The sequence below is a fragment of the Homalodisca vitripennis genome, chromosome X, assembly GCF_021130785.1.
Source record: "Homalodisca vitripennis isolate AUS2020 chromosome X, UT_GWSS_2.1, whole genome shotgun sequence".
NCBI classification, from domain to species: Eukaryota; Metazoa; Arthropoda; class Insecta; order Hemiptera; family Cicadellidae; genus Homalodisca; species Homalodisca vitripennis.
Window position 1 is genome coordinate 16092413 of NC_060215.1, and position 15036 is coordinate 16107448.

Sequence of the window (15036 nt, forward strand, 5' to 3'; positions counted from 1 at the left end):
AAGTGGTAATGGCAGATTGCACATGTACCATGAGTGCATGAGATAGCATTCTACATCTCTCCCTGAAGTCTGTCACTTACATTTGATTCCAATTGACCAATTCCATAATCTGATTCTACTGTAACCTAATCATTCCAGTATATTAAAGTTAAGGAGGAATGTAAAAGTTAAGTATCTAAGTATTTAGCTTATATCCATTGTCACCGTTCTTTGTTGATACTAACCACAATTTGTATATTTATTTTCAAAACTGATAACTATTGTTATTTACTATAATCACGTTATAAACAATAAACATATTTTATTATTATGAGATGAGTAACCTGGGACAACAACAACGTCTCTATAGATCTGTCGGATGGTGTGGGCTAGCAGCTGGAAGGGAAGGCTAGAGGGGCCGAAAGTGGATACGGGATGTGCCTCTCGAGCCACTTTGATGCGTATCCTCACCCTCGGATCTGATATTATCTCTCTGTCGTGTTGAACCACCTGGCTGACTGTTTGTGCTGGGTGTATCCTATGGTTCACTGTAGCTGTTGCCAAAGGGGGTATCACATTATCCTAATGAGCAGAAAAAACAAAGTGAATAGTAAGCTTTGAATATAGGTAACACCGATGAACATTTATTGAGTCAAAGTATATTCATGTATGGTTATGAAATGCTGAGTTTCCAAATTTATAAAAATAATTCAAAATAGAGTGCTCAGAGTTCATTTTGTATGGTGATCACAAAGGTTCATAGAATAATTACTTAGTTTGCCAAGATTTGTCAGTAGTTTGCATGATGGTGGAACAGTGGTCCGAGTTACGACAACCTGATCACCGAATTGGAACATCCACTGAACTGATCCATTTCAAACTACTCTACATGTGTAATGGAATAACATTAATTAAGGTGTTCAAAGATGATACCACAGTAATGTTACATTGGATAATGGTCTGCAATATCCATATCAAGTACTGGTAAGTCTAGGTTTTGTACATTTTTGTTATTTTAAACAGTTTTGACTAGTTTTCTCAATTTCAAGATAAATACTTTTGGAAGAGGAATACAATTTGTGTCTAGTGCCAATTAAAAAATTAATTGTCTGTTTCACTGGTCACATTTATTTGAGAATTTCACACAGTACTTAAAAAAATTGAAAAAGAATTAGTTGCTGCAGCAAGTAATTTGTCAGATTAATTATAATGGACCGGTGTTTAGATGATTAAAACAACAATTTTTCTCTCTACATGAAAAACATTATGATCTGGCAGTATACGAGGTTTATCCAGAAAGTAAGTGTATTATCCACGGTTGGAGGGACTTCTTTTCATCATGTTGGCTACACTGCTGTGTAGCCTGATTCCTCACCTCCACAACCAGATCGGTTCGAGATCAGTACATTGAGAACTGTTGATGCGACAATACGTTTTGTGAAAAATATCAATCCAATCTCCCGCCAAGTGCGAAATACACGACGTCATCTGTTATCTCGTTTAGTAGGGAAAAAGTCCAGTTTAGGTTTATAATGGGGTAAAACCAGCATATGGTGATAAAGCTATGAATCAAACGAGTGTTTTCAAGTGATGTAGTGAGTTTAAAATCAGTCATACATTTGTGCATGATCACCAGAGGATCGGAAGACTTTTTGTGATATTTCCGCAAATTTCCAGGTCTCTGCTATACTAAATCATCACGGAAACCCTTGGATATCGAAAACTGTCCGCGTGGTGGGTCTCAAAACAGCTGACAGATCAACACAAGTTGAATCGAGTGGAGGCCCTCCACTCCATCAGTTTAAATTATGCAGTTTTTATCTCGTTATAAACCTCAACCAGAGTGTTTCCCTTTAAAACGATTTAATGAATGATGCCACGTATTTCGCACATCACAGGGGACAACTCAGTTTATTTTTCTTCTTCTGACAATACAAATGCTTTCAAACTACATAAAACACCTCAATATTAACAGATACTCTATGGGAAAAATATTTTCTTGGTAATTGATTTACATATATTTTTAGGAAAAATCATTTTGTGGTCTTTGCATTTTGTATATACTGCTGCTGACATTTAAATCTAAACAAATTAGCCCAACATCTCTTACACCTTCAATGTGAGACCTTAACATTTTCCAAACATGTTAGAAAACAACCTCATAACCTACACATTGTATGGGAATACAATATAGAAAATATTAAAGTTGAAAAACATATCATTGAAGGAGAAGTGCTTATTGTAAAAATTAACTGTAGTAAAATAACACAATTAATTGGACAATAATTTTTATTTGCCATCGTTCAGTGATACAAAAAATCAGTTACACTATGTTTCGAGATCTGCAATCTGATCTCTTCTTCAGGTGGGTAATTAAACCTAACAAAACTACAATCTAGGTTAAAATAAACAAATCGTACCAGACCGTTCTATTTGATAGGTCGGTGAAAGCAGACCTATTGTGACCTGTATTCTGTAGTTCAGTTATAATTAATGTTTTGTTATTATTAAGTGCATGTTTTAGAGTTAGCCTACATGGAGTTGACACACAACATGGATATTATGATTCCTGTCTTATGCGTGTCACAACGCTTTTGATTTATTACTTTAACTTAGATTGTAGTCATGCATTAGTTGCTATTCACCTAAGGAAGAGATCAGATCTCAAAACGTAGTGTTACTGATTTGTTGTATCACTGAACAATGGCAAATGTCTGGAAAAACCCTGTTTCCTTCACAATCCTTCTATCATCAGAAACAAACTTCAAACAATTTTTATTTATGTGAAACTTTGCATTTTGGATTAAACTTTGCGTTGGTGGTTAGCTAACTAACAAAGGAAAGCGGTGGGATTGAAATGATTAAATAGTATATTTTGACTACCTCATTTTGTATAAAGACAGGTCTTTCTTATTTCAAGGGATTTAATGGAATAACTACTTTATTGGGCCACTTTACCTTAATACCGCTGTTGAATTTAGTGACTGCTGTAGTAGTTCGGACAAACGGTCTCATTGCCCGACTTTGATCCATCTCATTAGCAATGAGGCCAGAGAACAACCAAAGATTACTGTACATTAACCGATACCAAAAGGAAACCTGAAAGCAAAGTATTTTTGTAAGGGAAAACATTTTAATAGAGACTAAGTAAGGTATTAAAATGTATTATATTTATGACTAACATTCTAATTTTGGAAGACATATACTTCAATATTTGTGTAGGTTTCAATCTAGAATCAATGGTTAAAAGAACAAGATACAACACATTTTATCACACATAATAAACACACAATATATATATATATATATATATATATATATATATATATATATATATATTGAATATATTCATTTTAATTAATATATCCTTTTATTTAAAAAATTCTGCAAAAAGCCACAACATATGTTTATAGTTACAATATAAAAATGTATTTAACTTGGTTCTAAATAAACACAGTTTAAGACTGCTTTGTTAAAATGCCAGGTTCTGCGGAAGAGGCTTGAAAAAAAAAACAGAAGCAGTCGTGGGACTGCCGATAGAAGTGAAAACGGAACTATTAAGTTGAGAGTAATTAACAATACGTTATAGTAGCAGTACATCTGTAATTGTAAATGTGACGCGTTTTTAATTTTCCAATTTTAAAATCCACGAAAAAATATTATCAAATAACTAGAAATCTATTTTACCACGCTAGTAAGATAAATCTTATACCGTAATAATACTCATTTCATGATGAAGAGGTTAAATATTAAAAACATAATTAAAATGAATAATGCTAAATTTTAAATACAAATATTCGTACAAATATTAAAAAATGTTTTAAAATATATTCGTTGTTTTCATTATTCATTTATCTGTATAAAAATATTAATATGTTTCATACTCACTTTTGAACTTCCCACGTGGTCAATTTAACTTTACTTACGGATAAAGTATATAATTGCAATAACAATTAAACCCACAATATTTTTAAAACTAATAAATTAGTTAAATTAACTTGGTTCTTTCGTAAAGGTATTTTTATTGCACAATAAACTAATTTATTGAGTTAATACGGTATCAGTGAGCCAATGCGCCAACTACAGTTCCGGCAGAAACGTTCACTCATCACTTCATACGCTACTACAGGCTAAACTAAACTTCCAATAAAAAAATGATAAATTACAAAAAAAATATTCATCTATTTTCACACAACTTTCTCGCTGACAAATTTTGTCTGACCAAAAAATAAAATAAATCCTCGCTTACTACTTTTTTCTTGTAATTGTAAACGCTATGTAAAATGTAAACAATAATCAAAATTATTTCGAAATTTTTTTAATATTTAAAAATGTAACCAATAGATTGCCAATATTAAGAGCTTTAATTTGACGCATCTTACAGAATTGTATGACATTGGTTTCACTTTTAAATCGCGAGAGGAAGCCGTAAAGGTCACTGATTTTCGCAGTCTGTTTTCATACTCCGCCGGGACAGTTTTAACACAGCGAGACTGACTTTTTCATGCAGGTTAGTATCATTAGCATGTCGGTGACGCGAACCGAGGATTTTACCCTCTACCAAAACGCTCAACGCGCCTAAAGAAGTTTTCACTTCAAAAATTGCTGCTAAAAGAGATTTGAGTTTCTTTTTTTACAAATGGTAGATATACAGATCACCCAAAATGCTAATTTCTTAAAAACAAATAGAGTAGAAATTTCAAAATGAAACTAGTTTAAATTTTGTTCTTAAAGACGATTTAAACTAAAGATAAAAACATTGTGTGTATTAAAATCAAATACAGTCGACTCTCGATAACTCGAATTTCACGGGAAACGGCTGTTTTCTTCGAGTTACGTATAGTTCGACTTAAGAATAGTTCGAGTTATAAAGGTAATATTTCACTAAATTCGACTTACAGAGGTAAAAAAAATAAAATTCGAGTTATAGAGGTACAAATAAACTATGTTTTTTATTCCCTACATCCTTTACAAAACTAATGTATGTACTGTAACTACATACAGCATTTGTACTTACTCTCACACTGCAATGTATGCCTACAATTCATACGTACATACAATACAAAATTTCGAGTTGTAGAGGTAATGTATTTAAAGACTTCGACTTATCTACTGAACTTCACAGTTATACAGGTAATGTTTTCTATCACTTCGAGTTATTGAGGTAAAATTCCAGATGCAACAATTAATTGCATAGGGACCACTGGATTGAAGAGTTAGTTTGGGTGCGAGATTTTAAAATAGACAAGGATGTAGATGTTGACACTCTGCTGTGGGAGATCATACGATTGTTAAAGCCTCCACTGGAAGGAAAATATTGGGTTCACCCCACAAGCCAGAGGAGAAATATTTTTGATTTTAACGTGGAACTCAGAAATGATCGAATTTATAACTAACACAGAATTATTAGCATAACAACATCTGAGCAGTTATAATGAATAGGTGAACAAACTACATAAAGACCATCACACCAAAAGAATGTCTTCTGATAACAGTGTCTCCTTGTGACATGTGCGCACAACTGTTTCCAGGCAATCTTCTCGAAACATAATTCAGACGGCTGTCATGTTTTGTCGCAAGCTTTGTTTGAAATTATACAAAGCGACGAGTCAATGATTTGATCAGTGTGAGGCACACCACATTATTCACACGTTGTTTGTAACAGACTAATGCATTGTACAGCACTGCAAGTCAAAATGTTCGATCTGTGTGCGGCCGGCCAAACTAATCTAACATAATAATAACAAGTATTGTAACTGTTGTTTCCACTTTTCTATGGAGGTAAGTGTAACTGATTGGATATTGTTTATTTATACACGAAACATGTACATGTAATTTTTGCTCATAACAGCTAAAGAATAATTGACTATTGTACTAAAGAAAATGTATTTTAAGGATTTTTAACATTATGAAATGTATAGGGTTTTCATTAATATGGGAGGTTTCAAAAAATTGAATTATGACATAAAACGGACTTAAATATACTTAACTCTACATTTTCGATAAAATTTTCTAGTTATTTTTTCAAATGTTGTCTCTTTTTCACCAATACTGAACTGAAGTTATTAAGATTAAGTTATTGATAATTATTTTTAAAAGGTCCTAATTATTAGGATGATTTTACTCAACCCTCTATTGAGAAAGTTGACATTAATTTTAATTCAAATTGGTAAATTATGTAGATGAAGCTCTTGTTAATCACAATGTATGAAGTATAGGACTAGCATAGTTTACTAAGAAATTATTTGAAACTAGTCATATCCATTGTTAAAATCGGGGGTAAGTGAAACCCCTCAATATTAAAATTATATTAAATCAGCAATTTTGTCAGTATGGTATCCACATCTCAAGATCGGAGAAACCAAAGTGAGGGTTATGATTAACCCATTGCAGGTACAGTGTTCGATAGCTCAGTGGACTGTAGGCGTGCATCCCCTGTTTTACGTTTAGCAATAGCTATTTCTTGACACAACATAGCTATGATAGGAAGGGTTGATTCAATTTGTATGTTGAGTTTAGCTCCAGTTCACCTTCCTTTTATTGGAGCTAAACTCAACATTCAAATTGAATCAACCCTTTCTACCATAGCTATGTTGTGTAGAAAACTCGGTTGTTCCACAGTGCATCATGTCAGAAACATCGTAGTGCGCTCAATTGTGCACCTGATGAGAATGCCACTTCACCTATTAAATAGGTGTTTCTGATGTCGAAACGATGTAAACGTACATTTTGGGTTTCTTTGTCACCGACTTTCTTGAGATCTATTCAGACGAACATGACTCCATATTCCAGGAGTCAAGTCTGAAACAGAGTCAGATACCAGACGCTGCAATAAAAGGAAGGTAAACTGAAGCTAGATTCAACATTAAAATATTTCTTGACATTACACAAGAACACGTTTGGATGCTCAAAGCCAATTTGGTGTTTTGTCGTTTTCACAGTAATACAATTTACATCTGGTTAAATGTTCTGTTCCATTACCTTTGTTTGTAAATGTTGTTTTGTTGTGTGTTTTTTTTTTCATTTCAGAGCTACGAATAAATGTGAGTAGAATATTTTGGTATCTTATTTATTGGTTAAGATTTATTGGAAATGGTATAAAAATGTGTTATTATAGCAATTAGTGAAATAAATAACTTTTGCGAATAAACCGCATATGTGCCGAGACCGTCTGCTGCCACCTCACCCACCATCTACCACTGCAAATAACTCCGCCTGCCGCTGAGGTTTTCACCGCCTGCAGTAGCTTAAAATACAGATTATGATTGTAATCATCAGCAAACTTACAAAAGGGGCCAAATACTGGAACGTGGCATACTCAGGTCCTTTGCCAAACATAATAGGCTGTTGGTGATCTTCCAGTTTTGCCACAGCAGAAGCCAAGATTCCGATGGGGCTCTCCGAAGGGGGAAGACTAGAATGGCCAGGACTGCCTGCTACACTTAATTCCAGGGTTAGAGAACCCTTTTCAGTAACTCCAATCCTTAAATAAAATTACAATTTCAGTAATTCAAATTGGTAAATATTCACAGACTACTGTACAAACTTTAAATCAAGTCTTTGATAGTTGAAGTATGTGAGTACCTAAAAACTTTTTAATTTAATTTCTCATCCATTTATTACCTTTTAATTTTTTACTAAATTTCAATATGTGAGTTTTCTGGTTTAAATCGTGTTGAAACATCGTTTGCTGGGTTTCAGTTTAAGATCTGTCGCCACATCTGGGCCGAAATATTTCAAGAACTTAATTGTGCGAGCAATGTTTTGGCGTGTGTGAACCAGAAAAGTTACTTATGAAACCAGCCATGTACGTCTATAACAACTAAGTTTATATGAGTATCAAATTTAGTTTTATGCAACTTTAATTCAGGGAACATTGAAATTTTACAATTCTCCTAATTTCGTTCTATTTTATCCAAAAAATTTCAATACTTGGTCTGTAACTGTATCTAGAGAATCTATTTCCTTATCATCATTTGGTAAGTAAAAATTACTATTAATTCTGGTTTGTCTTTGAGTACAATTTATGCTGCCATTCTCTTAGTAGTTAACTACCTGCAGAGAGTGCACTTCATATGAGGAGTGTGAAATTTAAGGGAATAAATTGGCTCTGAAAGAAATATTAGTTTTGCAGATCTTTTCTCTATAAGAATAAACAGATTTGAAGTGCTTGTGATACTCATAGATGTTTGTAAATCATATAAATGTTCAAAACTTTTTTGTTTGAACATGTTTTAGAGGACATGTAAGAAGACAATATTACGTTGATAACTAGAACTTTAAAATATCATACAAGAAGATTTATTTTCTAATACACATCCTAAAAATTACAATTACAGTAGAAGACTGGCTAATTGAGACCAGGACTACCTCACGTATGGAAAAACTGATAACACGTAAATAGACAATGAACAATAGTTCTTTATTCATGTATTCATTAGAGGTTAAGTGGAAGAGAAAACTTTTAGTCCTAACTTCGTCTCTATAAATAAAAACATTTTTCATTTCATTCCTTTCCAAACAAATAATATAAGGATTTGCAAAAAGGTATAATTTATTTTTTAAATTGCAATAAAGTATCCAATTTATAAAAAAACTCAATACTGATTTATAAAAATGGTTTATTTATACAATAAATCATAGCTTCTTCCTGTGCCCCTGGACATTCACATGCAGTGTTTCATGTTTAATCCTTCTCACGCTAAATAAAAATTTTATAAAGTTATTCAACAACTTCAACACTTCAAAAACAAATAAAAAATTCTTTTTCTTAAAGTCCAACTTAAATTTCAATAAAGAGACGAAAATAAGAAGAAAATAGAAAAATTATTACTGGGTGATAAAATTTATTTAATATTTAAGTATAAAATTACAAAATAATAACTAAACATATTATAGCAACAAAATATATTATAACACATATCAATAAACCACATTTAATAAGGTCTTAGATTACAAAATTTGAAAAGCTTATTTAATGTGGAGATTTTAGCAAAAATAGCTGATGTCAATATAAAAGATACGTCAGGATGCAAAGAGTTATTAAGGTAACAAAAATTGCAATTTAAATAATAACCATTTAAGGAATCATTCTCTCAGTGTTTGGATTATTATTTTTATTACATTTAGATGACAAATAACAGTGAAAAATAAGTTTTTGCTGAAAATAGAAACTTGAGAATCTTCATCAAAAATAAAAATAAAATTGTTCATCAAATTCATAAAAAGGAATTTTTGAAATCAGAGTGGCAATCAGTAAAAACAATATTTTAAGTTTTAATTATAAAAAATCTACTTTTTAAATGATAAGGTTGAGGTTAGAAAAATAGTTGCCCTTCTCGTTGTCCATCCTACTCGACTAATGTAAACCACCAAAGTACTAATGTACTTGTTCTGAAACATGAAAATGGTTTATCCATTAACCACTTATAGCAAAATGTTACCATGATGGGTACCATTTACCGTGTGGGAAGGTTTAAAATTCAGTTAAATACCGTAATCAGTGTTGATAAAAGCACATTTTATACACATAAAACTGTATAATCTTCTCAATACTGCTAAAGTATTGTAGTCATTTAACTCTCATTACCACTACAGCATAAAAAATATTAAAAAACTAATAATAGTTAACAGAATTTACTTACATGGCAATTTTTTTATCGGCTGTAAGAGCTGAGTATTCTATGACTGGAAATCCTTCATCCAAAACAAAATCAAGACGTTTAATTCCTCTGCTTGCCAGAGTCTTCGCAAGTTCTTGTGCTCCTCTGCGTCCTGATATCTAACACAAATACAGAATTTCATAAAACAATACTCTATAAAAGAAAACAATTACAAGACAAACTAGGATTCTTATTGAAAAAAAGACAATATCCCTCAAAATACATTTTTTCATAGACTTGAATATGACAAAACAATACTGCAAACATAATGACCAAGTTCTTAATGAGAGTAAAACACAATAACTAATATGGAAAAGCCGAAGAACCAATGACTACTATATGGCTTACCTGAAATAACTCAAGACAATGAGGTAAAATACAATAGACAATAGACAATAGACAATATTCTTTATTTGTTGTTTCTTTAAGAAATACAATTGCGTCAATAGTAGATAATAACAAAAACTTAGATTAATATTTCTTGCTTTACAAATATTGATGTGGTATTTATAGAAGATCGAAGAACTCCTTCAATGAATATACAGGTCGTTCCATCAGCCAGTCTCGAAAATGTCTTTTCAGTTCGTTCCCTTTCATGTTCTTGAGATTTGGTGGTAGTGCATTAATGATTTTGCGTCCAATGTAAGAAGGTTTTTTGCTGAATTGCGATGTGTGGTGTACAGGGAGAATGTAGTCCGTTGCTCGTCTGGGTGTGGTATGAGTGAGCATTTTCATTTCTAGGAAGGTCCATCTGGCTGGTGTAGATGACGACTGCATGGATGTATAGTGCTATGACAGTAAGAAGCTGCAGGGATTTGAAAGCTTCTCTGCAGCTTTCCCTAGGGCTGAGGCTATAGAGTGCCCTTACAGCTTTTTTCTGGAGTATCAGGATTTTGTTGAGATTGGTTTCAGATGTTCCTCCCCATGAAATTAAGCCATATCTGAGGTGGGACTCCACTACAGCATAGTATGCTGTCTTTGCCGTCTCCAAACCTCCTATCCACTTCATTCGCTTTACCACATAAGTGCCAGATGAAAGTTTTTTGGTCAGATCGCGTATGTGATCTGTCCAGGAGAGGTCAGCATTAATTGTTAGGCCAAGCAGTTTTGCCTTTTTTTCAACTAAAATATTAGGTATTTTTGGAATCTGCTCTTGTCTTCTGCTAAAATTTATCTGGGTGGTTTTGGATTGATTTATGACCAGATCGTTTTGAAGGCAGTATTGGAGTGATTTTTCTGTTGCTGATGAAATATCCAAAATTAGATTTTGTGCTGTGTTATTTGTAAACAAAAGAGTTGTGTCGTCTGCGTACATAATGGTTTCTACAGAATTGTCATTGATAAAACTTGAAAAATCGTTTGTAAAAAGTATGAACAAAAAGGGGCCTAAAACTGAGCCTTGAGGCACTCCTCTACTTACTGTGAGTTGTCTTGATCTATACACGCATTTACTCCCATTTACATTTTGTTGAATCTCAACTATTTGCTTGCGTCCTTTCAGATAGCTAGTCACCCAATCTTTCGCCAAGCCTTCAAAACCTAGGGCTGAAATCTTTTTCAAGATAAGATCATGATCTAGACAATCGAAAGCCTTACTGTAGTCTAATAGGACAGCTGATACGTGTTTGTGGTCTTCTAATTCTAATACCTAAGCATTACAATTAATGACATTCTCTCTTGGAACTCACACATTCCAATGTGTGGTACCCCTGTAGTAAGCTTAACTCTAATATTAAAAAAAGTAAAACGCTCTTGTAAGAATGATAAGGGACAGTGTATTTCTCACTTTTCGAATCTCATCTGAGGTATGGATTATTAGTATGGGCAAACTTTTCAGCAAGAAACAGGGAACAATTCTATTCCTACAGAAAAAGTCAATTTGACTATTAACAGGCACGGCTCCCCTAGACTCATGCAGTCAAGCCTTTAGAGAACTCGGAATCTGGATAATTATCGTCTCACTTTTCATCCGCGAGGCCACCTGCTTCAAATTGCTCAGAAACCTGAGCACCTAGGTGACAATCACAGTTGTTACACTAGAAACACCTTTGGCTATGCGTTACCTAAACACCACCTGACCCTGTTTGAAGAGAAACCTATCTACATGCATGGGATGAAAACTGTACAATCAACTCTCATACGACCTGAAGAGATGCAGAGAAGACAAGAATTTCAAGACATCACTTAAGACCTGGCTGCTACAAAAGTCTTTTTATACTTTAGAAGAATTTTTAACTTTTTCATGACTTTTTTAGAGAATAGAATAAAGAATAGAGAAATATTTATTCATGATCATTGAGAACAGAATATTCGTCACAAGATAAATTAATAGTGAAAAGAATAAATTGGTTACAAATTACAATAGAATAAATTTAAACAAGAGGACAAAAATTAAAGGTCGAGGATGCAATAGAATTCTTCCATACTGTAGGTGAACTTCTTCACCAGCCAGTCATGTAGTTGTCTTTTCAGTGTCTTCAGGTTACAACTTTTAAGGTCTTTAGGAAGTTTGTTAAAAAGCTTGGCTCCAGCAACGATGGCTTTTTGGTGTAGAGAGTGGTCCTGTGAGCTGGTAGGTGATATGCCTGAGTTCTTCTAGTTTGATGAGTGTGCACCTTCTCACTTCTTTACTGTATTCAATGTTCATATAAATAAAGTTTTATCTAGCTAAATATGTATATAGTATGATGTGACAGTATAAATGAGACAAAAAATATACCTCTTCATCATGACCAAAAGCGATGAAAAAGTTCCTCATGGGCTGTTCGCCTTTCTCTAATATGTATTCCAAAGCTTCAAGAATACCCTGTGAACAAATAAGTAATACGTTAAATTAAAATCCAAGCTACGAGGGGCTGTTCAATAAAGAATGATCATAATTTTTTTACACTCTAAAATTTTATCTTATGATGTTACATTAACTTAACGTGAAACAATCACGCAGTAGTAGTTTCACTGTTGGAACACTCAGTTCTCGCCTGTGAGAGGTAGGCAAGCAACATGTGAGGAACAACACACAGCTTTGAAATTCTTCTTTTGTCTCAAGAACTCTTCAGCTGACGCCTAAACAATGTTACAGGAGGCTTATGGAGAGTCTGTTATTCCCTAGAACAGTGCTCGAAGGAGGTTTAAAATGTTTAAAGAGGGGAGACAATCAATTTTAAAGGAAGGTAGACCTGGCGCTCCAGTTTCTGCTTTTACGGAAGAAAACATCAACACTGCTGTTGTCAGTGTGAGAGAGGATCGACGAATTACCCTGAGATCTTTTTCTGAAATACTGAACATTTCATTGGGTGCCACCCACACGTAGGTGACAAAAAAATTACACATGAGATGAGTCTGTGTGTGATAGGTTCCAAGATTGTTGTTCCCAAACGAAAGGTCTGCATGCAGTTAAAGTTGATGTCAGAGGAAGTTATGGAGTTTCTTTCAAATATCATCACTGCTGATGAAACCTGGCTACATCATTTTGAGCCTGAGAGCAAACATCAAAGCTCAGGCTGGAAATTTCCTTCATCACCAATCTCCCAAAAAGCAAAAGTGATTGCTTCTACTGGGAAAGTCATGGAATGGTTTATCAGCATATTGTACCTGCACACACTACAGGTAACTGTACAATACTACAGGGATGTCCTGAAGACATTGCAAGTCCCATATTGCCAATGTTATTGCTGAATATCTAACCAAAATCAATGTGAAGTATATCCCTCACACTCCCTCCAGTCCAGATTTATCCCCATGTGACTTTTTTCTACTCCCTAACTTGAAAAAATGCCTTCTGGGGAGGTATTATCCATCACTAGAAGCAGCGGTGAAGGCTGCGGAGGTGACTCTGAAGGACGTCTCAAAAAATGGTTTCCAGTATGTATTTGAAGACTGTCAGAAACACTGGGACAAGTGCATCGCATTGAAGGGAGACCATTTTAAGAAGGACCATGGAAATTATGAGGACGAATAAAAGTATGTTGTCAAAGAAAATCATGATCATTCTTTATTGATCAGCCCTCGTATATGTTTTCTATATATGTAGACTTAACCACTAGACTTGATCAACCAACATTAAATTGGTGATTTGAGTTTTAGGTAATAAAAAGTTGATTATTGCCTTTTATTCAACCAAATTTAAATCCCAAAAATATTAATAATCTTTAATTTTGTGTCACAACAGACATTTGTGTGTCACACAGCCAGCACTGTGTCATGTTTGCTTGCATTAAAAATATCTTTAGTGTGAAATCTAACATACACAGTGAGTGTCATTGAAATGACGTCTATCAAACAATTAAAATGTTGAGATCAGTACAGAACATAGTGCTAACTCAGGACACATACAAGATTTGAATCTGCAAATTTCTAGATTTAATAATTACATAGGGTTTCTAGAGATTCTATGTACAGTGTGGGGAACAAACAGAATCATTTAAACTGGATTGGTTTACTATCTACGCAAATATTTTCCTATCCTGTACTCAGGACTACTCATACATTACCCGGTTCCCCACATTGTTAGAATCCGTGCTCTTTCTCCTCAAAAATGTACCGTTCAGGAATCACAAATCCCTACCTAACCACCCAATTTACATGGTATCATACTAACTTTTTAAGGTTACAATTCTATATGTTGAAATCATTTTAATTTTCAGTTTAACCTTTAAATGTTATTATTAACTGTCCAAGTCAGCTCATTGCAGAATGTTATAACGATAAAGTCTGTAAACCTGTAATTTATAAATTTACAATTCCTAAGAATTATTAGGCCTATTTCTTAAGTCATTAAACAAACATCTCCACTTCGAAAATTTTCAACTCTACTGTCTAGAGATTTTGTAACTATTCAAATTCAAAACAACTATATTCATATAATTTATACAATTATATTTAAAATTATACAAATAAATAACAGCATCAGTCATATTTTATTTAAAATATTTTTATATTTCACTAAATTCTTCAAATGAATATAAAACTTTATTAGTTAAAAATATTTTAAGGTGTTTTTTTGAACAATAAATTATTTTCTATACTGAGTAAGTCTTTTGGAATTTTATTTATAAACTAAATTCCTACCGAGCTTGGTTTCTTATAATGAAATTCCGAGTGTTTATGTACTGCCAATTGGTTTCTATTTTGAGTAAAGTAGTCGTGACTTGACCCTAATCGAGGTAATTTGTAAACATTTGATCTGACTATCATTACTGTTTCAAGTATATACATTCCATAAACAGTTAAAATTCCCAATTTAGAAAAATTATCCTTCACAGAATACCGGTCCTTTAAATTTAATATTATTCTAATTGCCTATTTTGTAGTTTCAGAATGCTTTGAAGATTTTTATAACTAGTGCAATGCAACACCAAAGATGATATGAGAATGTATGTGGGCATAGTAAATGGTT

The 15036-nt window shown here is 33.2% G+C and overlaps 1 protein-coding gene across 1 annotated transcript in view; it reads right to left on the bottom strand.

Moving 5' to 3' along the window:
- LOC124368739 (N-fatty-acyl-amino acid synthase/hydrolase PM20D1-like) overlaps positions 1 to 15036 on the bottom strand; it is a 29993-nt gene that overhangs the window by 3402 nt on the left and 11555 nt on the right. Inside the window, exons 4-8 of the mRNA XM_046826071.1 lie at positions 12361 to 12447; positions 9624 to 9760; positions 7267 to 7462; positions 2938 to 3078; positions 324 to 561 (exon numbers count right to left, since the gene is read on the bottom strand). Of these exons, the coding sequence (XP_046682027.1) occupies positions 324 to 561; positions 2938 to 3078; positions 7267 to 7462; positions 9624 to 9760; positions 12361 to 12447 (799 nt within the window). The remainder of the gene's footprint in view (positions 1 to 323; positions 562 to 2937; positions 3079 to 7266; positions 7463 to 9623; positions 9761 to 12360; positions 12448 to 15036) is intronic.